Below are 26,080 nucleotides of genomic sequence, written 5' to 3' on the forward strand. Positions count from 1 at the left end.
TAATTACGGTTGGTTGTCCTGGTTGACCTTTTTTCCGGTGAAGATGATCTCATGACTTTTGTTCCATTGAGCCATCTCCTGTGGTTTAAGATACTAGAAAACAGAGAACACTCCTTTGCCCCTCTGATTACTGGCCTTGGGCAGGAATGTAGGCTTTAATTCCTAAAAAGAGTCAGCAGGGAGGCTTAAAGAGACAACTTGTAATACATTTTGCCCTTTTTCAGGTCTTTAACTCTGTTACACATGTGGAAGTATTTAGGGTAAAGGCTATGATGTCTGCAACTTTTTTCCCCAGTTCCTCCAGTTATTTTTAATTTTAAAAATTTCTCTCACTTCACTGAGGTATCATTGGTATAAAAAAATTGCTTATAACACAACTATTTTCAAATGGTTCAGTAGAAGTAAATAAATTAGTGTGTGTATGTGCACATATGTGTGTACATATATGACAAAGAGAGACTGAAAATATGGCAAAATGTTAACACTGGTGAATCTAAGAGAAGAGTATGTGGATGTTCACTGTAATAGTATTCAATAATTCGGTAGCTTTAAAATGTTCACAGTAAGAGGTGGGGTCAGCAGAGAATATTATAATTTGCTTGCATGTTTGTTTTGGAATAAACAGGATTGACTGATCACCAAATTTTGTTGGTTTATCTTTTTATCTCTTTTATTGACTGGAAGCTACCCTTTTCTATTAACCTTGCTTAGATAGAAATCACAGTGTTAAGATGGCTTTTAGACCTCAAATCTCTGCTGTTGACCCTTTGCATATTTTTTTGTATTTACTGTTATTTTGATAAGATGAAGTTTAACATTTCTTCTTGTATTTAGTATTGTTTTGGGGAATTTGAGGCTGCCTTCATGTATACGTTGGTATAGACTTAATCACTTGATGTCTCTTTTTAATGTAATAATTTAAACATCACAAAAATAGCTATTTCAGTAAACCCCTTTATCTAAGAAATGGTATGGTTAAGTGATTAAAGTTTAATACAGCAGTAGTGAATATCTGCTATTTTTTTCTTCCCTAGAATCAACTCTTAATTCAACCAGCAATTGTATCCCAAATTTTCTTGGAGAAACTAATCTTTTCTAAATCATCAATGTGGTTACATGGAGGCCTGGCTAATCCAGCATCTCACTTTCCCTGGCCCCAGGTTCTGAGGTTGGCACATTACTGTAGTTTGGATATGGTTGGTTTGTAGCCACTAAATCTCATATTGAAATTTGATCCCTAGAGTTGGAGGTGGGGCCTATTAGGAGGTGTTTTGGTCATGGGGGTGGATCCATCATGAATACATTAATGTCCTCTCTCGGTGGTGAGTGAGTTTCCACTCTATTAGTTCCTGTGAGAGCTAGTTGTTAAAAATAGCCTGGCACCTCTCTGCTCTCTCCCTTGCTTCTTCTCCCACCAGGTGATCTCTACACGTGGGCTCCCTTTTGCCTTCTGCAATGACTAGAAGTAGCCTGAGGCCCTCACCAAATGATATGCTGGTGCCATGCTTCTTGTATAGTTTGCAGAACTGTGAGCTAAATAAACCTCTTTTCTTTATAAATTACCCAATGTCCAGTATTTCTTTATAGCGACATAACTCTAAGGCACACGTGAACCAAATCAGGCCAGTTAGTCAATGTGTTGGAATGCTATAGAAAGAGAAGCTATGTATCTCAGAGTGAATGCTGGTAGCATCTAAACTTAAATCTGCTGGCTGCCACCTTTATTACTGCAAATGTGAAGAGTCTGCATGTAGGTGGTAAATTCTATGTAGAAGAAAGCCAAACTGAGGGATGGAGGTGGGGGAAAGAATACTATTTGCAACATCAGAGTCTCTGGCTGGGGCCATGCCTGAGCCTTTCAGTTATGTGAATCAAACAAGAACACTTTTTATTGATAAATTAATTCGTGATGATCATTTTTATCATTGTTTATTATATTGTTATAAATTCTTAGTAAAAAGAATTGTTCTTAAACCTGTTTGAATTGAGTTATAATTTATTATTAATACTAAAGAAGCCTAAGACAATGGTGTATAAAATAATCAAATCTAGAACTTAGAATTCAAATTTTTCTGACCCTAACCCAGTGTTCTTTTCAAACTCAATATTAGCTAAGACTGGGCCACACTACTGAATAGCAGCACTGTCTCCTTATTGACAAGTGAGTTGCAAACACCAGCGCAACTGTATTGTTCCATCCACATGCATGCTTGACAATCTCTTCCTATTACAGAGAACAAATTAATTACCAAATAGGCAAAGCAGAGAATCACAACTACAGGGAGTTTTTATGATAAAAAATCTCCTGCTGAGAAGGAAAAAGTATTAGGCAAAGGAGTATGAGGCTAGAACTAGGATTAAAAAGGATACAACTTACCCTTCAGTTTTCCAGACAATATTTTTTTAAAAGGCGTGGAGATTTATATAGTATTAATAAAATAGAGCAAATAAAAAGCATTTGAAATGACTGCTTTATTCATTTTAAGAGAGTTTGTATGATAATATACATTTTTGTTCAGAAATGCATTCATATTTGTTTTTATGAGCTCCTGTCTATTATATCTTGATATGCCTGAACATGAGCATTTATTTATCAGGTCTTCTTTGGTAAATCCTTTCTCTATGATGGTACAGTGTGTACTTAATTTTGGAGCACAGGAAATACATGTTCTGTGTTTTCCATATATGATTGATATCTTTGTGCTTTGGTGTTTCAAAAATTTTGAGGCTATGAGGAAGAGTTACATCATCAACATATTCTCTAGAACGAAAGCTCTCTTAACTAAATCATGATGCTGTAAAAACACAACAAATAGGTTTGCTTGCCTTTAGATGTGATTCAAAAATAAAAAAATAATAAGTCTAACCTAGTGGCCTGCTGAAGATATTACTTGTATTTAATTTGCTGCTTTTTAAAAGGAGGTTTTAGGGAGGCCACTAGTGGCCTTTCCATGCATCTCAGCTGTTTCCCCTGGTGGGATAATCAGTGTCAGGGAGAAACTGCTGATAAGTTTGGGCCCTGAAGATAATTTGCATCCTGTTTTTTTTTGTGATCTGAGTTTGAGGAGATAGGGTCAATGACTTTTGGGTGTAACTATCACTCTATAGAGACCATGTCTTTGAGAATATGCCTTTGTGTGCCTAACAATGTTTTAAGGCTCAGCTACTCTCTGTAGGATTAGGTTTCTTGAAGATGAACCATGAAACACCTGGATCCAAATCATCAGGAATCCTTCTTTGACAATGAGGATCTCTGGGCTTCACCCAATGTAGTGAATCAGAAACTCTGGGAATGGAACCAAGTCAGTACTCTTAAAATAAGCACTTGCAATTGATTATTATCCACACTGACGTTTGAGAAGGATTGCTATAGGCCACATCAACTTTGACCTATATCAACTTTGAACTACTGTATAGATGACAGGCTGGAGAATAAGCCCTAATACAAAGTCTATGTCTTCCATTGTCATTCAGCTTCTTAAATACTCAATTTATATAACATCTGGGTGAGAGTTTAAAGATACGTGGCAATTTTGAAAAGAGTATGCTGATTTAATAAACTAAGGAAGAAAGCTCACAACAAAAGACTTTATGCACATGATACTTCAGGGCCAACTTAATGAGTGACAAAGCTATTCTTTTAACTTCTCCAAATTATATTCTCTGGATATTGTAATAGAAAAAAAGCGCAGCTGTTTCCCTTTGCTTTTTTAATAAGTCAATTACACCTATTTTAGTTATCCAATTTGACACATCGAACAATTAAGGCATTCAGATCTTGGTACTAACAATCATATCAGAACACCTCAGTTCCCATCTTCCCTCTCTAAACATCTGTAAATATAATTTATGTGAAAATATAGCTACCCACATATAGTAATTGGCAAGGTAGAACAGCCATTCTCAGAGACAATGGTTTTTAACTCTGGCTGCACATTAGAATTACCTGGTCTACATCCGTATCCCTCTGATAGCCACTAAACCAGGATCTCTGGATTGCCCAACAATTTTTTTTTAATTCCCCAGGTAATTCTATTGTAGTTAGGGCTGGGACCCACTCCTTTAGGGCATTTCCCAGTGAGTGTAATCTCTAATTGACTCAATAAATGAAGTTCAGGCAAGACCAATAATAATCAGTGGAAAGACTGCCTGAAGTCAATGTTGTTCATTCCTTTCTAGTCTACCATCTTTAATTAAGCCAGATTAGTAGAATAAAGGTGCTAGGACACAATTGTAATGCCCTAGCAGACTTTCTGTTTCCAAATTTATTATATTTCCTTTTTATATTCCCATGTGCTTATATTGAGGGATATATGCAGGAACAGACCTACACAATGTACTTGTCTACTCTATGGATATTATTGAAGACTTTAATTACATGACATGGTGCTATCTTTCAGAAGACACTTGGTAGCAAATTTTTCGAGTCTTATTATTAGGAATACTAAATGTTTAATGGATTCATGAATTATGTAACTAATCAGGTATTATTTAATGAGCTGCCAGAAAGTTTGGAGCCAAATTTATTCTCCACAAGCAGGTGTAATAGAAATTATTTCTGTATCAATTTTTCCATTTTTATATTTGTTTTCCATTTTTCTTCCTTGCCCCCTTATAACTTATCACTTTGAACTATTTTTTTGCCTCAATTAAGCCATTGTAAAACTGTTCAGGAACAAGATTAGGTGTACATAACATTAAAATAATGTAGCTAATAGAGCCAATGATCAAATATTGCACCACAAAGATGGCTTTGGTGCAAGTCAACCCATTTACTCAGTGTAAGAAAACTTGAATAGCATCAAAGACAACCTGTAAAACATGTGTCCTGGGCACTGGACTAATTTTTATGTTGAAAGGAAAATATAAAAGATACAGGGAACACACACACACACACACACACATATCAGAATAGTGTTATGACTCTATATTTACCATGATGTGGTGAAAGCAGCATGAAGGAATGGTCAGAGGGAGGAAAAATGTATTCTTCATTTGAGAAAAAAGTACACAGGGATCAAAAAAACGTGAAGTTTCTAGATGTGGAGGATGCTCAAATTCAGCTTTAATATGAAGATGACGAAAATATATAGGAAGTGACAAAATCTTTCAATCAGATTTTCTTTGGTATCAATTATGAGGAGAAAAAAAATCTACCTAAAGTTAGATTTTAAAAAATAACATAGCTGGAAAACATTCTAATATAACTTTTTTTGCAAAGTAGCCTGCATTGTTTTCACGATTAGTCAATTTTATCTCTATTATTCCAACTACTAAGATGCCTGAAATGCAAGTAGGCATTCTGAAGAAAGCGTTCTACAGTCCCATCATTTAAAAATGAAAAATTAGCAGGTCTTACTAAATTGCATTGATGGATTATGAAAAAGATGTTTTTAAAGTAATTTGCAGTCACTGTATGAGATGAATATGATACACGGGAATTCGGGTGAAATTATTCTTTAAAGGGAAAACTGTTAGTAATCTGCACTGATGGACTCATTTACATATGCAATTTGAAATTTGAGACACAGGTTTCCTCTTAGCTGTGATCACCTTTTATTAAAGTATTCACCCTCTGATTGATGTACAGGCAAAAACCCTCTGTGAATTTTAAAAGAGAGCCTGACTTTACAAATGTATGTAAATTCAGGCTGTTTTTAAATTTATATTGGCTACATAACAAAATATCTTCTAAATTTTGTACAATATAACATATTTCTTTTGGTTGAAGACATTGTTTCACTAATATTTGTGATTTGTGTAATTATTACAAAAGTTGTATACAAAACCTGAAAATATGCAAAAATCGCAATATACACTCTGACAGCTAATGCTCTGAAAACACTTTATTACACAAATTACATTCAGATTCTGAAAATAGTGTTCTAACAGTGTAACCATCTAAAAATAAGACATCCCAGAAACACATCAACTGAAGAAGAAAATTTAAAAAAGAATTTAAATAGAGACTTTTTTCTTTCCCTCATTGCAATATAATGTTAGTGATTTTAAAAAAATAGAAGGAGATTTAGCAGCTTTGTTGTCACGCAGCACAAAGTTTCTCTTTACTGCCACAGGCTGAGAATGCTGAACAGGAAAGGCACCAAAGAAAGACACTGGCAATGAAAGTGCTATCGGGAGAATACTGTGTTCGAGCAGAGAATGGGGTTATTTACATCCACGAAAAGTCTCAAAAGTGTAAATGAGCAAACCTTCCATAGTTAGATTAGTACTAGGATGGAAGAAGAGGACTGTTTCTCTATTCTATGTTCATATAAAGACAATGGCACTCTCAGGAACTTTTAGGAAACTCCTCAACTAGAAACAGAAGCCAACTTAATCCAAACAAGGTAAATAAAACGTGTACAGTCCCACATAGACCAGTAAAGTTTACAATTAAATACTCAGAACTTTAAACGTGCTAAAGGGAAAGGAGTCTGGCATTCCTGGTAAATCTCACTCAATCTAAAGCAAAGCCTAGTTTTCAGGAGGAGGAAGGTGCAGGTGCAGGCAGAGGTGCTGAATATTCCTCTTCCGATTCACTTCCGTCATCCTCGTCTTTCTCGTGGTCACTCCCCTCCGTGCTGAGGCGGTCGAACCCCTTTCGACTGTAGCCCTTACGGCTCGCAAAGAAATTTCCAAGGTTTAGGCCTCCACTTCCCTTTCCTGAAGAAAGCAAACAATAACATAGAATTGAGATGATTCTCAATCCTTTTGTAAATTCTTAAGTGGTCAACGAATTCCGAAGTTGGGGATGGGAAAGGGCAGATGCTAAAAAAAAGTGACAGAGACCAATCCTACAGAGCTGGAGAGCTAACAACTCCACAGATCCTCCCCAGCTTTATGTTTCTGCAGAAATATTTCAGATGCCCATTTCCTCTCCTCCTCTTCCCAGCTGTCTCTCCAGAGCCGGCATCCCTCGAGCAGCTCTTCATTTCAATGACCTTTTTGAAAAGGTCATCTTCACTATGACAAGCATTGGCATGCTGACAGGAGTGACAGAAAATTTACTGAAGACAAATGAGGCCAGATAAAAGGCAGGGAAAGAGAATTAGATAGTACAGAATGGCAATGGTAGAAAAAAATAAAACCGGGAAATTTGCTGCTAGAGATACACTTTAGTTGAGTCTGTGGTTTGCATTCAGCATTTACACTGGGGGATGCTATGCTGCATGCAAGGCATTTCATTTTCAGAGACAAAATATGAAATATCTCCTTGCTCCTTAAAGGACAAGAGCTTGTTGACTTCAAACCAAACGTGAAGTGTTCTAAAAGGACATAGGCATACCTCTAAATCTTCCCAGTACTCTTCCTGAACTTGCTTCCAGTTTGTGTTCAGAATCTGCTAAAAAAAAAAAGAAAAAAAAAAAAAGATGGCACATTTCAAAATGAGTCCCAATCACCCTCCTCAATCTATGGGCTCAACCTCCAACACAAAATCTGGAACTCATATATGATTAAAAAGGCCTGGCTCTTGTCTATATGCAATTCTAAGAAAAAAAAAAAAGGCAACATGATATTGACATGTACATAAGGGCCTGAGCTGGGCTTGACTCCTGCCTGTATCTCCTGCAGGCTGTGCTGTCTTGATAAATGACTTCCCTGAGCTTCAGCTTTCTCCTCTGAGAAAAGACAGATCAAGGACAATCCCTACCTATCGGTAAGGTTGAGATGGGACACCGCGTGTGACATGTTTAGAACACTACCTGATACATACACAGTAAATGCACAATAATAGTAATTATTTGTACTAGGATAGAATTGTTACCAATAACTTGTAAAAATATGGAAGCTTTGGCTATTACAATTTAGGGATATTTGTCTTAGACTTTACTCTTTCTATTAAGAACAGTACATGTTCTGCTTGAGAACGCTTTGGATCCATGTACATAATTTCTCCTTTATGTAGGACTTAAGTGAAGGAAAAGGACCTGAAACCCTCAGGATCATCCAAGCACACAAGGTGACTCAAATGCCCCCATGGAACTGCCCATCTCCATGAAGGATCAACAGTCCCTTCCTTTATGCAGAGGCAGAACTTCCAGTGGATTTCATCTTTCCCCTTGCTGTGTGTCTCCCTGCACTCTCCTCCCTTGCTTCCCCCACTCTCTCGAGGGCTATGGTCAGACTATAGGAGAACTCCTAACTCAGCCTTGGGTTCTTCTATTAAGTCTCTAACCAGGAGCATCACAGAAAAAGGCAAGAGGCAGAAGACAGTGGCTAGGCAAGAAAGGAAGAAGAATCTGCTAAGATTGTTAGAAAGCCAACAAATCAGATTGTAAATTCCACAAGGACGCAGGACATTCCTTAGTTTTGTATGCCCTGTGCCTAGCACAGCGTCTGATGTGGAGTGGACATGTAATAAGGGTGTGTTGAAAAGGAAGGTCCTTTACGAGGGTTTCTAAAAACCTTAGTATAGATTGGATAAGATCTATCAAGAACAAATGTTGAAAAAAGGCAAGAGGCTGATCTACTTTTAGAATTAAATGTATGGACTGAACCATATAAAAGTGCAATTTTGCTAAGTAAAACATGGTTGAGTAATGGCAGTTTCAACCCAGGTTCAACCCAGCTCTCTGCCTTCACAGAATATTCCTGTAAAATCAGCATTATGTAACAGTGCCGTGTCACATGTGCTTAATAATAGCAAAAGGAGGGACCAAACCTTGACTCCCTAGCCACTTCCTCTGCCAGACTGTGCTGGTTTACCACGATTCCTGCCACCTGCCCCCAGGCCTCGCTGTTCCTGATACTCTCAGTATTTATCACTACGCTTACCACCCTTCCCTATAACTTTTATGTGTCACCTCTTTTATATGTCATCTGTCCAGTGAGATCTATTTATTTATTCATTCATTCTTTCAACAACTATTTATTGAACCCCTAGTGTTGGGAACTGTTATTTGTGTTGGGGACACATCAATACATCAGTAAATAAGACACACAAGATTCTTGTTCTTCGGAAGCTTCTAACTCCATGAAGACAACTATGTTTATTTCTCTTTGTCCCTGCTTATGACAGTTTCGGATCCTAACGGGCTCAATAGGAGTCCTTTTTGAGAAGAGTTAACTGTATTTTTGCAGAGATCTATTGATTGCAGATGAAAAGCAAAAGAAAGTCCAGGAAAAACTTATTAAACTGAATTCTCTGTTTTCTGTTTCTACGCCTTTTTCTGTGTCAGGGCTTTGCCACGGGCACTGAATCCCTGCCATGGCCGCTTTGATCTGAAATAGGATCAGATGCTGTTTCTTGATCAAATGCTGCCTCCCTCCCTGGTCCATGGATTTCTTCCCAGACACAGCTGTAGATTCTTGCCTTAGGACCTGGGGACCCAGCCAAAGGACTGGTACTGAGAGGTGGGAATAATGGGTTGGGTTATTTTTTTATTCGGATGGCCTGAAAGGAACTCAGCTCTTGGATCCTATACTGTGATAATGGTTTTATAAAATACTGACTCCAGTACTGGACACTGTCTTGTTCAGTTATGGAAGGCCGATGGCCTAAATTATGTCTACTCAGAAACTACCAAATGGTTTCCTATAGAAATAGCTGGTTTCCTGAGAAAGCTGAGGTTTAAGACAAGCATCTTTTATGACTTCTTATGCCTTTTATTACTTTGTTACCAGTGATTATTCATTAGAATCATTGGTGGCCTTAATTGAGTGCTTACTAGGTGCCAGGTACTGTGATAAATGCTTTATGTGTATTATTTTGTTTAATCTTGGCACAGTCTTGCAAGGTAAATATTTGCCCCACTTTGTTGATGAGGAAACGGTGCTTTAGAGCGATTAAGTAACTTGCCCATAGTCATGTAGCTAGGAGCTAGAGCCAGTCTGATGGGGAGAAAAATACAACCCCAAATAACTGACCTAGGTACTTTGAGGACTGGGCCTATTACTAACAGCAGAAATGTCCTTCTCCTCCCTGACCCTTCAGCTAATTTATACCGACTCTGTTATCTACATAGTTTCATATAGAGACATTAAATACACTTACAGTAATTCCTAAAAGGCAATATTAAAGGTTATATTTTAATCTATCCAAATTCTAGAGGCTCCAGGTATATTTTTTACTGTGGTACTACAGACAATATTTGGAACATAGACAATAACGTCAAAAAAGGTAGAGAGCATTTAAAAAAACAAAGACAGTGAAAAAAAATCACAACCAAACTCTTGAGGATAGTATGGCCAAACACTCTTTCAAAGGCACGTTCTAAGTTCAAGGGGCTCATTTTACTTGCCTCCAAAGGCCCTTGATTTTTTCCACCGAATAAATATGGCAATGGCCAGCAGGACAACCACCGGAATAACCAGAAGGGTTGTAATGAGAACAATGGGCACTCCCAAGCCCGGCTCTTTGATCAGTTTCTGTTTCTCTTGCATCTTCTGCAATTCTGAGGAGGTGGGTTTGTTCTCCATTTTGGTTTCAACAACTGCCTCGGCTTCTTCGGGGAAAGAAGAATTCACAATATTCAACTGACTCAAAAATCCCAAAACCCTCTCACCCACCCCTACCCAGTCAAATCAACACTGTTCACAAAGAACTTTTTAAGTCCAATGCACCTTGATTTCATGATTCAATATCTGAATCGACTGAACTGGCAGCAGGTATTGTGATTAGTTGTTTCCACTGAATGATTTTTCACCTTCAAATTGGTTTTCCGTGGGTTTACCTTTAATACCCTCTTTAGCTATAATTCCACAAAATATATATCCTTCTTTTGTGTTTTTCTAAAGTTAACATGAACAGGCAGTGTTGTGGAGGGGAAAGAACTGGTGTGTATATTTGAGTCAAACAAACTTTGGCTCAAATCCCAATTCTTCTATATACTAGCTATATAACTTTGGGCAAGTTACTTAAATTTTCTGGGGCTTAGTAACCTCATCTGTCAAACTGTGATAATAATACTTCCTTCATAAAACTGTTGGATATAAATGTATGTCATAAAGAAGGTGCTTAATAGTATTCATTTCCTTGTATCTTTAGTTTATAAATCTTTTTCATGTTCAATGAATTTTTGGTACTTCACATGCATAGTTGCACAGGTAATTCTAGAATTACAAAAGGAAAAAATGAACTGTGCTCTTTTCAGGTCCTTTTATATGGTTCTCAACAAAATGTACGTGCACACAGATGTACTGAATATTCTTCCATTAGTGATGAAAATAACTTGTGCAACTATTCAGCGGCATTGGCAGGTACTGGGGAGGTATCAGGCCTAAAGTATTGTTTGGGAAATCGATGCAATAAAACTATATAAGCTGCTGCAGGGATCTAATAACTAATAACTTGAAAATAAGGTTGAGCCTTGAGACATTCTTGTCCCCAAGAAGCACATACGTGTGTTTGTACAGAAACCCTAGTGTGCAAAGGCTGATAAGAATTTGCCCAGGCTAAAAGTTACAACCACATTTGCCAAAAGACTCACAAGGTTTTTGGAATTTTAATTTCTTGATGTGCCCTCCTGCCCTACAATACAAAGTGCATCGTGAGGCCTGAGGGAGATTTTGACAAAATGGTAGGGATAGGTAGCTTAACACAATCAGGAAAATCTCTGGTTAATGCTGAATATTTGTACAATCAGTTTAGTAGCTTGCAGGACACTCCTCCAAGGAAGTGTTTCCCAAATTACTTAAGACACTGTAAACATAATTTATAAGACAAACAATTGGCAGGTTCTAGCTTTTTGCTTCAATGTTCTCAGCCAATCTCCTTCATTGACTCAATTACATCTATTAAGTACTTACACTATCACTACGTCAGGCATTGTTCTCCTTTAATCATCACACCGAACCTATGAGTAGGCTATTATTATTACCATTTTGCAGATGGCCTCATAGCCCTTGTTTCCTTCCCTATACTATCATCAAGGAGAGACTGTCCTTTTTCTTCTTTTGTCCACTCAAGTGGCTCTTGAAACTTGAAAGGGAGGGAAGGAAAGGGATTGGTTCATAGACTTAGATGGTTCAAATTTAACGTAAGTCCCAGTTTCAAGAGGAATATAAGTGTGATTCTTTGTTACTGCAGAAAAGATATACAAAATTGCTCTATATTTGAGCTCATTCTATTTTTAAACAGGAAAATAACAATGAATAGATTATGGGATTAAAAAACATAGACCAAAGATGTAACTTGGTATTCAAGAACTTGTTGCCTTTGGTAGAAGGGTGTATTCCTGTTTGAAGGCAGATATAACCAGGGTAATTAGCTAGCATTTCTACCTGTCATTTAGTGAATTTATTTGCACCTAATACAATGGCTGTACCAGCTCATATCTAGTTTCTTTGATAAGACAGAGCAAGGATTGAGCTCCATTCAATGGAAAAAAAGAACTGTGGATGATATGGGTGATAGACTAAATCAGTTTAGCATTCATAGAATGTGTGATGAAAATGAGACAATGATCTTACTAAGATATACACACAGCACTTTAGAAATTCCTGATTTCCATACCACTTCTGGTATTTTGAGTGTCATCTACTAAAAATACTTGAACATCCTAATTTTTGGAACCAGCTGAAATATGTTTAAGATTTAAAAGATGCTCTATATTTTTGAAAAAGAGGCTAAAATTTTGAAAATTTCCAGTCTTAAAAAAAAAACATCCAATATTGCGACTCTTCTCAGGAGCCTTTATAGGTGGAATAAAATGCCTAACACAACATTTATCACTTAAGAGTCCAAGAATTCCACTCAAAGCAAAAAGAATAATGCAAATTCTTCCACTTTTACTCTTTTTTTTTTTTGAGACACAGTCTTGCTCTGTTGCCTGGGCTAGAGTGCCGTGGTGTTGTCAGGCTAGCTCACGGCAACCTCGAACTCCTGGGCTTAAGCAATCCTTCTGCCTCAGCCTCCCGAGTAGCTGGGGCTACAGGCATGCACCACTATATCCAGCTAATTTTTTCTATATATTTTTAGTTGTCCAGCTAATTTCTTTCTCTTTTTAATAGAGACAGGGTCTCACTCTTGCTGAGGCTGGTCTTGAACTCCTGACCTTGAGCGATCCTCCCACCTTGGCCTCCCAGAGTGCTAGGGTTACAGGCGTGAGCCACCACGCCCAGCCCACTTTTACTGTTTATCCTGAATTCTTTTATAAAAAACCCCAGTAATTTGGAGTATCTGTGATGAATGAAGAGTGAAGAAGCTCTAAGATTAGCCAGAACCTGAGGCTTCTGGAAGACAGGAGGTACCTAGTATGACACTTTTCTCTCCTATTAAATGTCAGATGTAGTCTATCTAGAACAAACATGTCTTAAAATCCTACAACAGTGCAAGCCCTTGTATCCTCTCTATAGATATTTGGGAATAAACATAGTTTCGAAAAGCTGATATATAAGAGGTATTTTTTTCTTCTTCTTTAATGCAATGTATTTAGGAAGAGAGGCTAGCTGCCTTCGTGTGTGAGTGCACACATATAAGGATGTGCACATCTCTCTCCCCTGACAGAAGGGTAGAAGGCCAGAGACCACTGGGAATTGGAATAACAGGACAAGAAAGGAAGGACATTCTTAATATAGCAACATAACAATTGTTACCCAGTTCATCACAGACATAACTGAAGGCTTTCTATGGCATGGTAGCGGGTAACAAGTTACAAGACAAGGGAAGTGCATAAAGCACCAGAGAGTACTCTTTTTTTTTTTTGTTGTTGTTGTTGTTTTTAATTTTCTTGAGACTGATTCACTATCATCATCTTTTATTGGGGGTAGGGGAATGTGTGGGCTGTGCTCTTGGTGGGATATTGGCACATCTGTTTTATCCCTAGTAACTTTATTTGAAAATTTAAGCCCCTTTCCTAAGTATTTTATCATCCCAAATCCTCTTATTCTTGCATCTCCCTTCAGACACTCATTCTAGAACCCTGTTACTACTGTTGTATGACCATTCAGAGTGAGAATAAGTGTCATCAAAGGTGATTCAAATTTGGAGATTTAAAATTAACCTGTAACCACAGGGCTGTTAAATCTGGCATGGTGTTTACCCCTCTCTTTTGTGAAGCGTAGTTTGAATTAAGCTTCGAGATTTTGATAAAAGATAAGATCTAGAGATGCAGCATGATTTATGTTCCTTTTGTAATAAAAACATAATCTTTAAAAAAGGTTTAATGAGAGCTATAAGCTTTCAAAGAAGAATAGACAATGTCATTTCAAGTTTGGGTAAGTGTTAAAACAGGACTGTCGTGGCAAGACACTTTGGTAAAATTTACTATTTGAACTGCTGGGTTTGGCTACAAGGTTAGGAGATTTTCGACCAAATGGATGCAGGGGTGTACACTGAGGAGAGAGGACCAGGCCTACAGGAAAGCATTATTCATCTTGGCCAGCCAAGATTAGGTCAATATGGCTGGGTTGTTCCCAACAGGCCAACCTGTACGATACAGAACTTTTTGGTGGGATGTATGTAAACAGAAATGATTTGAGACCATTTTGAAATTCTAGAGGTTTCAGAGTAAACTATAACCACTCCCAATCTACAGTTCTTAAAAGAATTTACAGTGAACGAATTGGTGGTATCAATTTCTCCTCAGCAGTATAGTAATAGCGGTTAAGAACACAGGCTTTGGCACCCAACAGACTTTGGTTTAAAACCTGGCTCTAACATTTACTATCCTAATAGTAATTATGATCCTCAATTTCCTCATGCATAAAACGGAAATAATAGCAATTAAAACATGGTTGGTGTAAGGACTAAATTTGATGATTTTAGTATAGTCCATTGTTTGTGCTCTGTAAATGACAGCTATTATTAACAATATCTTTCCCAACATCTTCATTCCAGGACAAACAGAACTTATCAATAATTCTATAGATAGCAATGATAGAAAATTAGGGCATCAGGAATCTTCTTCAGAATATGGGTGTGCTATGAATGCCACTCAGTAGCGTCGCTTGGGTAGAATTTCTACAAATGCCAAACAATTGCTATTTATTTTTTAACATTATCTTATCCCTTGAGCCGGCTACATTTTCTTATCTGTCTACATAAAATCCCTAAACTCCCTCTTGGTTCTTGTTTCTTTTCATCTCTTTTCCACCTGCTTTCACGAGAAAGGAAGACAAGTCAGTCTTGGGTGAAGTGTGAATATCTAGGTGAATCATTTGTAAAGCAACTAATAATGGAATTACTTTGTTACTTAAATATTAGAAGCACCTCACAAGAAGCCCATAGTGAGTTCATAACTATAAATGACATGTCAAAACACTGCAGATAGTAGAAAATGTACAAATATAAACTGATCCTAGGAAAGGGAGAAAATAATTTGAACAGGGATTCCAAATGAACCCAGCAGTTGCTTAATAGTAGCTAAATCCCATTTCCCTATTCCAGATATCATATACCAATGATATATGTATTTGTGTGTGTGTGTGTGTGTGTGTGTGTGTATATATATATATATGCATTCTCTTTCTGTGTCTCTCTTTTCCCATCCCCTTGTAAGTCTCTCGAGGTCAGGCTCAGTTTCATTTCCCTTAGACTTGCTATAGTGCCTTCACATAGAAGGCCCTCAGTAAATCTTGGGGGCTAAATGGCACTAAGATAGGAGCTAAGGGAACAGCTTAGATTTTTCCACATCCCTATAGCATTAACTCACCAAAAATATTTTTCACTCTTATATATCAGAACCCACTAAGAAAAGGCCTTATCCAGTATGCTGAATAGTACTTTTCTGCTTCCTTGAGGTTAATGTACTTCCAAAAGTAATTGACTTTTTTTCGTCTCTCAGTATCTCTGGCTCACTGGTTTTAGATTTCTTACATCCTCAACCACTTTCCATGTTGGATTACCAGTCTCCTAGCTGACATAAATAGATTTAACTAGTTAAGTACTAGAATGCAAATAAATGAGACACTTTTCAGTCTCCAGTGACAGTCTTAATGTTCCAGAGGTACTGTTTTCCAGATTTATTACACTCTGGTATATGCAGGGGGGCTTCTCTATTTTGAAGCTAAAAAATTTGCAGTGCTCCTCAATTAAGAGATGTATCAAAATCACTTGGGAAGACTTTTCAAAATACACATATTATCGTTCCTCTTTTTCTATAGATCTTGAACGGGGGTTGGCCAAGCGTATTTTGAAATCAGTGATTTGAGTTCATTATAATTACTCCATTTATCAGAAAAAGCAGTGGCAACATGCAGGTTTAAAGGTTCAGTACATGGCAGAATTCGTGGATAGTTTACTAGATTATATTTTTAACCTGATAATTTTTTAAGTTGCAATCAAGAGCCATAAGAAAATCTAACACAAACAACCTTTGGTTTCACAGTCATAAGAAGAATTTGACCAACCTTTGATTTCCTGGACCTCAATGCCAGCCTTTTTAACTGATCGATGTTCCATTTCTGTAACACAGCACCGCAAGGAGAAAGAAAATCAGAATCCTCAAAATGAACATTTGAAAACTTAATTTTGCTATCAGTTTTACTCAGCAGAAAATATTTCCTTAATTCATCAAATGCATTATTATATTAGAAAAGAGTTCAATACAAACCAGTAATTAGTTGTTCCAGAAATCCTGAAAACAATCTCCTAGGGAAAGCTAATATAATTCTAAGAACTTCATATTTATAATGAGCTTGTTCTTGTGGAATTTATAATATCATACTATTTCCTAAAACAGTATTTTAAAACTATTTCTTTTAGTAGTTCTGTTTTCACGTGGGCAACATCTTAAACTGATTACCATGTTGGATTACCAGTCTCCTAGCTGACATAAATGGATTTAACTAGTTAAATACTAGAATGCAACTAAACGAGATACTTGTTCAGTCTCCAATGGCAGTCTTAATGTTCCAAAGGTACTATTTTCCAGATTTGTTACACTCTGGCATATGCAGGGGGCTTCTCTATTTTGAAGCTGAAAAATCTGTAGTGCTTCTCAAACAAGGGATGTATCAAAACCACTTGGGAAGATTTTTCAAAATACATATATTATCATTCCTCTTCTTTCTATAGATCTTGAATGGAGACTGGCTAAGTGTATTTTGAAAACCTTCCCCAGGTGACGCAGATATGCATCTCTGTCAAGTACCAACCGTGAGGGTGGTGGAAAGGACTTGTATAGGGCTGACTGAACTCTGAATGAGTGCAAGAATCATGTTCCTATCTGCAAAATAGAGATATTCGCTAGATTTCTGAAGTCTTCTCCATCTTTAAAAGTATTTACGCATTTTTTTTGTTGTTGTTCTGAAAATCCGGAGTTTGGTCATGCAGTGGGGAATTATCCATATATCTTTGCTTTCCTGTCTGCCCACACCTTCTGGTTCCTCTTTGAGAAGGCAGGTGATGAAAGAGCCACACTTGCAAGGGAGAATGTGAAGCTACTGCTGGAGTAGAATAGTTCACAGGCCTCTCTGTGCACTCAGCTCTAACTGGGTCCTTATTATAAAACAGCGAAAGTTACTCAGAGGATAATTCTGAAGACAGCAGTTACCAAATTAATTGGGATCTAAGATCTGAATGGTATCTGAATAATGTTTTTGGACTCCTAATTTTACTTTCTTTTGTTATAATTTATTTTCTTTCCTTATTATAATTTGCATTTTTCATTTTATAAATAATACTTCTTTTCTTCATCAAGTTTACATATCCTTATTTGTTCTCTATCTAAAACTACCTGTGTAGGTCCTGATACCTCAAATTTATCATCCTCTATTGTTTTCCTTAACCCCACCTTCTCCTTTGTTTGGATCCTGCCATATTTTAAAAGTATCTCTGGACATTTAGGTTTGTGACCTAGTCAGCATTCAGTACACTTCAATTTAAAAAACTTATTTTTTTTTAGCATGATGTTAGGAGGTACATTAGCCTACTTTTAAGAATTAAAAATAATGTCCAAATTGCAATTAGAAAACTGTGAAACTAGTTGGCTGGATCCTGATAGGACAAATCTGTCCCCAGCCAAAATTTTGAGTTACATAAAAATACAGCAATTCAGTTACTGGGGAAAGGTGAAACCTACGTGGAAAATTCAAAAGGCTTCCTGTCTGGAATAATACGAGTCTCACACAGAGGCTGGCATCCCTAGATGCCCAGCAGCTACTGAGAGCTAAAGAGCCGTGTGGGGAGTGATGCCTCATGGAAACAAGTCAGCCCCGCTGCTGTGCCAAAGCCACCTCCTCCTTCTGGAGCTACGTTGGAATTAACATTGGCTTTTAATGTAACAGACATTACTTCAGGCATCAAGAATTTCCTGAGGCATATCTATGGAAACAAGGGGATAACTGCCAGCAAAAAAAAAAAAAAAAGGATATTTCTCTCAAATTTAAAAAAATTACCTTAATCCCTGAAATAGATACTAAATAGATCTTTTAACAACTACCTTATACCTTGATTTCTATTCCCATCAGTAAAAAGAAGGAAATGCAAATGTTTTTGTTTCACATGTTTACAAGCGATAAAACTGAAGGAAAATGTGGACAATGATACTGTAAACACCATACTTTCAGTCACGGTGAACTTCCACACTGTGTTGGTGTGAGCATCTCCGATGTATACACTCCCATCTTCAGATGCGACGATATCATGAGGCATGTCAAAGTGCTGCCAAAATAAGAAGCCACACGTTAGGGTGATGAGTTTTTACTTGAATCCTTCATGAAAAGGCAGAAAAACAGAGCAAAGCCCACAAAAAAACAATAAACATTTCACTCAAACCAAAACAATAATAATTCTTATCAAAGCAACTCTAGGCCAAGGAGAGCCATTCATTCATTCATTCGTTCATGGGGTACTGACTGTGCCGGGCATAATTCTAAGCATTGGGAAATGTCAAGGAACCCTCACCACTGACTTTCAAGTCTTTTAAAAAGTGAAAATTTACAGGTAGATTATTTTTTATAGTCCTGTTTACTTAATGTTACATTATCTAGTTGTTTATATAAATATTTATTTTTGCCTTCATGTTTCTTCTACCTTTTAATCACTGTTAGATTTTCTTATTTTAATTTGTGTGAGTCAAAAGGACCAAGTATTAATTTTTGTTATTCCCATCAAGTTATCATGTATTGCCTTAAAAACTATTTGCATATTACTGATAAGAGAAGTCATTTCAAAGATTCAGAACATTTAGATTATTTCTTACATGTATGCAAGGAGATACGCAGCAATATGGGGTTTTATGCTATTTTTTTCTTTCCCTTTTAAATTTTAATATATTTAAGGAGTACAAATTGAATTCCATTACATGTGTATATTGCATAGTGGTGAAGCCTGTACTTTGGTGTACTCATCACCCGGACACTGTACATTATACCCCATAGGTTTTATATTCTTGGAGTCCAATTTGCAATATTTTCAGTCAACAGAGGAAATAAATTGAGTGTTACCTCCAAGTACTTCCTGGGCTTTTGTACCTACTTCAGATGCTCTGTATTTTAATGTCTTTCTTCATTTCAAGTCATTGTCATCTGAGTCATTAAGACACTAGGGACAGGGGAGCACTTTATGTGACTTTCTTTTGGGGTCACTGAGCTAGTTCCTGGAAGAGTAGTCTTAAAACATTGCACTGCTGACATTTACATCTGTCTACTGAAACCTCCGAAGGTGCCCCCGGTCTACCAGTTGGCAGGACATGGATAATCCCTTTCACCTTTGAGTCTGGCAGGCCTTCTTGAATACACAGTTATCAAAAATATGGCTAGTGAGTATGAACAGGAGCATTATCCAGACTGTGGACTTATCGGCCAACATCTGCCCACCCTCGTGTGCTGAGTACAAAGGTACTAATGAGGCAAACTACCCTTCTTAGCTCACTTTAGGAGAGGCAGAAGAATACATGCTTTGGAGATACTATTATGCTTTAGAAATCATCAAGTTTGTGACACTCAAAAGAAAAACGAGGTGCCTATGCTAAGGAGGCTCATTTCTTCATACTATCAAATGTGCTGTGACAAATGTGTAGAGAGCTGGAAATCAAAACGTTGCCTTGTTGAAATCTCACAGGCCTGTCATTAAATGTTCATCTTCATTTTGGGTTCAGCTAATGGATGGCAAGAACAGACTTGCAAATTATAGGCCATTCCTGTTTTATGCCATAATATGGTCTTAGAAACTGTGTTAAATTAATAAAATGTATGGTTGCAAAGTACTTTACATTTTCTGACAGGAAAAATATTATAAAGGTTAGTAGGGAATGTGTAAATTATTCATTGGCCTTTCCTTTAAATCAATCACCATATGCCAAAAATTCAAGGCTACAATAATGATAAACCTCATTCTGTGGCTCTCAAATGGATCCATGGAGCCAACAGGCCTGTTGGAAATACAGTACTTTGGGGCCACTGGAGGAATTCAGGGGGAGGCTTAGTGGGCGGGACCTCTATTCCTGTTCAGTCAGAGGCTCAATTGTAACCTTTTCAATAAACTATTCTATTGCTTTGTGTTATTTAAGCAGAAAATGATGTTGTTAAACTTTAGGATCAAGCTTTAGGATTTCAGAGTTAAACAGACTTAAAGATCTTCTGATCTAGGTTTTGCAAACTCTTCTCTTGAGGTACCCTTAGCAAAATAAAATTGACAAGAGAAAAGAATGATAACATCTTCCTGGGGCATCTATCTGGTGATGAAGCCCAGGGTAACCTGCCCTCAAAATCTTGTATTTTATTTAAAAATTCATTAGGAAATTTGTGTTATACTCCATATTATAACTATGAATGCTTTAACATAGTAAGTTTAAATCTATGTAATATTAAGTAAAACAGTTCTTTTAAGAAGTTGCACCATGTTTATGTTGTGGCTTAATATAGCTTTTGGCATACCAAGGTGTACCTCAGGGACCGAAAGGTTAAGCACATTTTAGAGTCACAAAAACCTGGGTTTGAGCCTTTGGTTTTCGGCTCGGAGGAGGCCAAGGTGCAACTTTCTTCGGTCGTCCCGAATCCGGGTTCATCGACACCAGCTGCCTCCACCACGCCGCCTAAGTTCGACCCCAACGAGATCAAAGTCGTGTACCTGAGGTGCACCGGTGGCGAAGTCGGTGCCACGTCTGCCCTGGCCCCCAAGATCGGCCCCCTGGGTCTGTCTCCAAAAAAGGTTGGTGATGACATCGCCAAGGCAACTGGTGACTGGAAGGGTTTGAGGATTACAGTGAAACTAACTATTCAGAACAGACAGGCCCAGATTGAAGTGGTACCTTCTGCCTCTGCCCTGATCATCAAAGCCCTCAAGGAACCACCAAGAGACAGAAAGAAACAGAAGAACATTAAGCACAACGGAAATATCACTTTTGATGAGATTGTCAACATTGCCACATAGATGCGGCACTGATCTTTAGCCAGAGAACTCTCTGGAACCATTAAAGAGATCCTGGGAACTGCCCAGTCCGTGGGCTGCAATGTTGATGGCCGCCACCCACATGACATCATAGATGACATCAACAGTGGTGCAGTGGAAGGCCCAGCTAGTTAAAAAGTATAAAGGAAAATATTTTGATAAAGGATCATTTAACACCCCCCCCAAAAAAAAACCTGGGTTTGAGATCCAGGTGTGCTACTGTGTGTAGCTTTGAACAAGCAAATTAACTTACGTGAAACTTTTAGCTCAAATATTATCAAATATTGTAATTTTTTTTTTTTTTTCTGAGACAGAGTCTCACTCTGTTGCCCTGGCTAGAGTGCCATGCATCAGCCTAGCTCACAGCAACCTCAAACTCCTGGGCTCGAGCAATCCTTCTGCCTCAGCCTCCCGAGTAGCTGGGACTACAGGCATGTGCCACCATGTCCAGCTAATTTTTTTCTATATATATATTTTAGTTGTCCAGCTAATTTCTTTCTATTTTTTCAGTTGAGACTGGGTCTCACTCTTGCTCAGGCTGGTTTCGAACTCCTGAACTCAAACAATCCGCCTGCCTCGGACTCCCAGAGTGCTAGGATTACAGGCGTGAGCCACCGTACCTAGCCAAATATTATAATTTTAACCTTCATTATAAAGGCTGAAGAAACAACATGAATCTGGGCTTACTGGTTTTTTTCTTCTTCTTTTTTTTTGGTATCTGTTTAACTCTGAAATCCTAAAGCTTTTCTGGTATAGAACTTTCCCTTCCTTTCCCACATGAGCTGCCTTGCAGAAGAAAGAAGACAAAAACTGCCAGTCTGAAGGATGTGTGTGAAAGCAGATGATGAGGGACCATAAGTCTTTCCTTTGATTATGGGGGAAGGTTTTGGGGGTGATATGTATATTTTGCCCTCACAGCTTTTTGACAGCATTTGATAGAAGCGTCTTCTTTATTTATTCTACTGTCTCAGTTTCCCTGCACAGATATAAATACATAGATCATACATTCAGATGGAAACATCTCTAAAGAATGTAATAGTAAAAGAAGGAGAAGTGAAATACAACAGGAGATAAGTATTGGATATGCACAAACAGCGGCACAGACACATTATGTGAAACTTTACTTTTGACTTGAAAGACGAATCTCTTCCCATACGGGAGTCAATACAACATACTATTTCTTTCACCCAAACTTAATCTTTGTGATGATCATCTAATTAAATGAAAATTCTTAAAGATCCATAAACTGAATTCAGTTTACTGAGGCAACACAGAATATACTTCTATGTTTTGGTGTAATAGCAACTCTTGTTTACTGAAAGGAAAAACAAACTTCATCTTGGAGTGAGATTCTCTTTTCAAGTTTCCTGTACTGACCCACGTTATGACTTATTCGTCACTGAATGTCTGATAGATGCTGATGTTTAGGCACAATGCTCTCTCAAATTTTAATTCAGGGCTTTTCACATTTTTATGAGATTGAGGCTCATTTAGAGTCTAGCCTCTTGCTTAGCACTTAGTTTTGATTTCTAGATACATTTTGAATTAAAAGTTAATATCCTGCTTGACACAGTACATTATCATGAAAAGAATGAGTGAGGCAAACACTCACTCCATTAATACAAAGTGAAGACCTCAAAGAAAGTTAAATATCTAACTTTCTTTATCAAGAGATATGAGGAAGTGAGCTCAGTGATGACTGGAGAATCAATAAGGATCTGAAACACTCTGGAAGTAAAATGTATGTTATCCATATAATGAATTTCTTTCTGAAGGGCTACTATGATGAGAGATTGGATTGCTTATTGCTTTTTAGGTGAAATATTTCTGTGAAAAATCTTTTTTGTTGTATATAAATAGAAATCCAAAGAAAGTAATTTATACCGGAATGTTTAGTTCGGAGTAACTTTGATTTGATTCAGATCTGGTAACTAGTGTTAAAAGCTCCACTGAAGGAGAGGCTGTGTCCTATTCTGTTCCATTACATCCTCTGTATCTAGCACAATGCCTGATGCAGAGCAGATGTTTAATACATGTCTCTGGAATGAAATCTGATAAAACACCAGACTGTCAGTATTCTAACAGACTAATTTCTAAAATATCGGGAATTTTTTTCAATTTAGCAAACTTGGTATCTTAATGAATAATATAAGAATTACAAATATCGAGATATAACTTGGTCCAGTGGCTTACGATAGTTGCATTCTGATCGAAGGAAACCCAGTAAATCTTTACATGTTTTCAAAAATTACTCTTATTTTGGGATTTCAGCAGGCTGAACTTTCTAAAACTGATGTGCCCCAAGCACAATCATGCAGTGTATGTGAACATTCTGGTCAGTTTGGCAATCGTACTGCAGAGAGAATACATTGACAAGGCAGAAGGGTTTTGGGCACGTTGAACATAGTCACCGTGTTTGTAAAATCATGTTAGAGTAAACAGTGGCAAAACATCTGTGAAGCCAAAGCCAGGCTTTAGTCTCTTCCTAAACCAAATCTTTAAACCTTGAACAAATTCCAGGATGTGCTATTTTTAAGTTTGTTGCTTAGTACAGGCATAGCAATAAAAAAAGCAAACAAGATTTCTGATGGGTATAAGAGAACTATAAAAGTACATTTCATATGTTGTGGTGTCTTCCCTACTTGTAAGAAACCAGGAAGAGACTTACTATTTTTTGGTATTTTAACCACAGTGAATTTAAAGACCGGGAGGTCTACTAAGAACCTTCGAACTGCACACAATGCTAATTTTGATCTGAAGAAATTGATCTAGGAACAAAGACATTTATTCTAAATAAAACATCATAATAGAATATTCCCATCAACCTAGCTAAGAAAGCACATCTAAAAGTTTTTTTTCTTAAATTATTCAAGTACAGATTGAATGCCAAGACTCACATTTTAGTTTTATTCTCATGAAAAATAAAACCTAGGCAATGTATATAAATACCTTGCGCACTGGCTTGAAGATGTCTATAATTTCCCCGTTGGAAAAGTTCATCACAAATCCTTGTACAGGTTCTCGGTCCCCAAAGTAAGGCTTCCCATTCACCGCAAAGAGCAAGCCTGCGACAACATATCCAGTTTACCTTTTTTTAAAAGTATAGATAAGACTGAACTTCAAATATATGCATGCAAACAAAAAATAAATTTAAGATCAGCCTGTTCCCTACAATTGGCAACAAAAGTAGAAAACAAAGTACATATCACATGTCTAACCCCTGAGTAACCAAATCAGGGGCCAACAGGTTAGAGGACTGACCTCCTTGTAATAGGAATATCAGGAACTGAATGTCTGTTCCACTTAGAAAGCAAATAGAAATGAGGAATACATAGATATTGACATATAGATATCACAGGCATCCTAAATAGGTATCGGGAAAAGTCAGGTTATTTAGGCTAGTAATTTGGGGTATCAGATCTTTTAAAAATATGTAACATTTCTCATAGCTACCAGGAGAATCAGAAAGACATATGCAATGAAAGTAAGTGAAGTTACAATATAAACAGAACAATCTGATTTTAAACAACTAGAGTTTGAAAATATGAGATGTGTATTTCAGATTATCAAAGACATTTTTCACTAATGAAAAAAATTAAACCATCTTTTACATTTTAATTCCATGAATACTCTTTGTAGTGAAATTATATCTCTTAGTATAGTGCTGTTTATCCAAAACAATGGAAATAATGATGTTTTGGTTAAATAAATAATTCAAATGATTAAATATTATGTTTTTAAAGAATTAGAACATAATAAAATATACACAACACTAAACCACTGCTGAAGATATTTTCATTATTCTTCAAGGATTATTGTTTTTTTTAGAATACCATACTATAAGAAAAAAAATCAATACCATAAACACCAATTACTATTGTGAAATATTATAGAAAGAATTGTCTTTTGCTTAGATTCTGTTTTTAACCAGATTTCTTCTCATCTTCTCTCCTGATATTTTTTCTTCTTATATTTGATTTATTTTTGTTTACAATGAACTTGATCACCTTCTATATTAAATGAAGGATCTTGACAAATTTTTCTTTAAATATGTGGTAAAATTAACCTGAAAATTTCTTTCATTGATATTTATAAGAATCTCATTCCTTATTCCTTGAGGAAGCCAAACTTGTTCCCTATTCAGTCACCTGAGTCCTTTTATTTTATATTCTAAATAAATTAGGTGCTTGAGAAAACAGTGGCCATATGCAACTTTGATAGCATTAGAAGCATAAATATTATAGTGATGACTATAAATAGTCAATGATGCTTTAATACAGCCGTAGATATTTTTAATAAACTATATTGTATGCTTTAATTGTGAATTTTCTAAAACTACTCTGGCTATTGATCTCTAGTTTCATTCCATTATGGTCAGGATGATGACTATAATAAATAATAATGCACTATATTTCAAAATTGTTAAAAGAGTAGATTTTAATAAAAAATAAGTATACGAGATGATGGATTTGCTAATTAGTCTGATTTAGTCATTCCACAGTGTAAACGTATATTAAAATATCATATTGTGCCCCACAGATACACACAATTATTATTTGTCAATTAAAAACAAAATTTAAAAAAATTATAAAACTTGTATATAAATTTTAGAAGTTAAATATATTTTCAGTATTCATTATTTAAAGAAATATGCTGTGTTATTTTACAATATGAATTATGTATATGTTATTTTATAAGTCTGGATTATTTTTCAGATTTTCTTCAAGTCAAGAAAATCTATTTTGAAAATAAGAAAAAAAATAAATCAAGATTTTATTGGTTATTTCTCCTGGTATTTAAACA

The 26,080-nt window shown here is 36.6% G+C and overlaps 1 protein-coding gene and 1 pseudogene across 2 annotated transcripts in view; one reads left to right on the plus strand and one right to left on the minus strand.

Annotated features, from left to right (window-relative positions):
* Positions 1-5,828: 5,828 nt before the first annotated feature.
* PAM (peptidylglycine alpha-amidating monooxygenase) overlaps positions 5,829-26,080 on the minus strand; it is a 344,515-nt gene continuing 324,263 nt past the window's right edge. The window contains exons 17-22 of the mRNA XM_012641055.1: positions 24,227-24,342; positions 18,448-18,547; positions 16,294-16,347; positions 10,245-10,448; positions 7,289-7,342; positions 5,829-6,666 (exon numbers count right to left, since the gene is read on the minus strand). Of these exons, the coding sequence (XP_012496509.1) occupies positions 6,485-6,666; positions 7,289-7,342; positions 10,245-10,448; positions 16,294-16,347; positions 18,448-18,547; positions 24,227-24,342 (710 nt within the window). The 3' untranslated portion in view covers positions 5,829-6,484. The remainder of the gene's footprint in view (positions 6,667-7,288; positions 7,343-10,244; positions 10,449-16,293; positions 16,348-18,447; positions 18,548-24,226; positions 24,343-26,080) is intronic.
* LOC105807620 lies at positions 18,730-21,412 on the plus strand (annotated as a pseudogene). The gene is made up of 2 exons (XR_001137341.1): positions 18,730-18,734; positions 20,828-21,412. The product of XR_001137341.1 is annotated as a 60S ribosomal protein L12 pseudogene (transcript).

The sequence above is a fragment of the Propithecus coquereli genome, unplaced genomic scaffold, assembly GCF_000956105.1.
Source record: "Propithecus coquereli isolate 6110/MARCELLA unplaced genomic scaffold, Pcoq_1.0 Scaffold160, whole genome shotgun sequence".
Lineage (NCBI taxonomy): Eukaryota > Metazoa > Chordata > Mammalia > Primates > Indriidae > Propithecus > Propithecus coquereli.